Source organism: Diaphorina citri, unplaced genomic scaffold (genome assembly GCF_000475195.1).
Source record: "Diaphorina citri unplaced genomic scaffold, Diaci psyllid genome assembly version 1.1 scaffold786, whole genome shotgun sequence".
Taxonomy (NCBI): Eukaryota; Metazoa; Arthropoda; class Insecta; order Hemiptera; family Psyllidae; genus Diaphorina; species Diaphorina citri.
Window position 1 is genome coordinate 61,378 of NW_007378219.1, and position 2,660 is coordinate 64,037.

A 2,660-nucleotide genomic window follows, 5' to 3' on the forward strand; every position below is an offset into this window, starting at 1 on the left:
TCACAATTTTTTTAATTGATTTATCTTGGGATCTAGAAGTTGTAGAAGAAAAAGAAAAATTCCATTGGTCCTCATTTTTCCTGCTCTATGACTTTGCAATATCACCCAAGTAAGTGCAACTGATCTATTGTTGTAAAATGAGTAGTGACATCATTACCTTAAAAACATAAGTATCATAGATATGCTATGAATGAGGCTATAGTCTTGGGGTGAATATATCATAGCAATACCTTTTAGATCTGTAATGTAGAACAAGAATGTCATGACAATAGTGAAGGACATCAAAAAAGCAAATATTGATAATAGACGTGAAGACACACATTGCATTTTACAGATGGTTACAATGGTTGAAAGTTGAAACACATAGACAGCAGAAGGTTGATTAGGAAGTCATCAAACATCTAAATAACGAATTTACAGTCAAACAGATTACATAAGTTGAGAAAATGCAAAAGAACACAAGAAACACTAGATTTGGAGAAAAACTCAAATTCAAAAATTCAAATTTTCAAAAAATGCAAAATGGTACCTAAAAAATTGTAAACAAAAAACATCTGTGAATGTTGTTGCTATGACAACACGAGATCGTCTCCTAGCAACAGCCAATCAAATCTCTCGATTTGTTAGTTGTTTGGGGGGGAAAAAAGTTAGGTTATATTTTTTGGTGATAAAAAGATGACCTTCGTTTTTATTTATTCTAAACATTCCTCTTTTTTTAAATTTATGATTTCATTTATTCATTTGATTGTGATAACAATTTGTACCCATATTCGATTAATTAATAATGTGCAATAAAGTATTTACAATGGACATTCAATTTCTACATGAGGAGTTTTGAAAAAAGTGCAGTGGAGTAGTCTCATTGTATGACATGACTATCAATCGAATAGATCATCTCTACAGATCTATCTTGCTTTCAAAGTATTTTGTCAAAGGTTGGGGTAAACCAGAAAACTTCAAACAGTAAGTAAATAGTGTATCCTAAAAGATAGCTCCATGAAAAACACAAGTGTCAGTCTCTATAACTGAAATAAGGAATAAATTAATATTAACTGTTGGAAACATTAAGGAAAACTATGATCCAATGGTTTCCTCAGTTGAAAGTGCCAACATTCATTGTTTTCAAAAATTGAGCCTTCCATTTGGTGGCCAACCACTTGATTAAGCACTTGAAACTTGGCCAAACTTCAGCTATTCAGCTGAAGTTTTAGACGAGGAGAATTCAGCTATATGTTTAATGTGCTTGTGAAAGAATTTGTATAGAAAATAAAATACCTACCTACCTAGATGGTTACCACCAACATCTGGATACTAATCACACACAATGTTATTTAGCCTCAATGATTCATCATGTAAGGAGGATTCAGCCATATGTTTAATGTGCTTGTTAAAGAATTTGTATAGAACATAAAATACCTACCTACCTAGATGGTTACCACCAACATCTGGATACTAATCACACACAATGTTATTTAGCCTCAATGATTCATCATGTTGTGTTTAGTTTTATGATGTCTTTACCAAACAGTCATGAAGGTTTCACTCAAACTAATTCTCATTTTAACTTTTTATTTTCAAAGGATTCAGCTATATGTTTAATGTGCTTGTGAAAGAATTTGTATAGAAAACAAAATACCTACTTACCTACCTAGATGGTTACCACCAACATCTGGATACTAATCACACACAATGTTATTTAGCCTCATTCATGTTGTGTTTAGTTTTATGATGTCTTTACCAAACAGTCATGAAGGTTTCACTCAAACTAATTCTCATTTTAACTTTTTATTTTCAGATTGTTTGAATTCCGTAAGAGAGTCTGTAATAGAGAATCATGCTACAAACTTGTATCAAAGGATTACCCAGTAACTGTGCATAAGGTAATAATTATTATTCTCAAGGTATCACTTTCAAGACTGGATAGCCCACTCACCTTTGTGAGCAAAATGAGTACCAACATATCTCCTATGGATGTTAACAAATTTAATAAAGAATAATTCAATAAATACCTAAACAAACAAACAAGCTCATTACCTGTAATAAAGTTCATTATGAATTGAACCAACTATGATGAAGTTGTGATTTCTAAATTGTTTCCTTTTCCAGAAAGAAGAAACAAATGAGTATAAGCTGCTTGAAGGTCACTTTGTGTCTCCATTTGGACAATACCTGCCTGACTTGGTACCCGAGGAATCTAAGACGGCTTTCTTCCAAGTTTTGATTCCAAAATCCTGGGATGTGGACAGCAGTGGGTTTAGACCCATGGTCTTGCACATGGCAGGCACAGGAGATCATGTAAGAAAAATTAACCACTGAGGTTATAGTTCATTTATTGTAACTTTTAAGAGTATCAAATTCCAAAGGAATTTTTTGGCTGAGGGGAGAATAGTGTTGCCAGTAGATTTACAAGCGCCAGCCTAGTTAGCTTAGTTGGTAGTGCGTCTGCCTTGTAAGCGCTAGGCCACAGGTTTGATTCCCGCCCGGGGCGGATTTTATCCTGATGGGATAATGTTCGTTCTCGGAACGGCTGGCTTTCTCCTATCCTGTCTTCCTTATGAACCTTGGCTGAGCCTTGGTTGAGCCTTCTTCTTGCCTCATGCAGATTCTCTCTCCTGGGTGCGTCTGTCAGGCCTCCCAGTGCTCCAAGTGCCTGTGCCCTT

At 34.8% G+C, this 2,660-nt stretch overlaps 1 protein-coding gene across 1 annotated transcript in view; it reads left to right on the forward strand.

Moving 5' to 3' along the window:
* The first annotated feature begins 676 nt into the window (after nucleotides 1–676).
* The window catches only part of LOC103512064 (protein ABHD18), a 16,571-nt gene continuing 14,587 nt past the window's right edge, over nucleotides 677–2,660 (forward strand). The window contains exons 1-3 of the mRNA XM_026825644.1: nucleotides 677–963; nucleotides 1,796–1,880; nucleotides 2,107–2,295. Of these exons, the coding sequence (XP_026681445.1) occupies nucleotides 872–963; nucleotides 1,796–1,880; nucleotides 2,107–2,295 (366 nt within the window). The 5' untranslated portion in view covers nucleotides 677–871. The remainder of the gene's footprint in view (nucleotides 964–1,795; nucleotides 1,881–2,106; nucleotides 2,296–2,660) is intronic.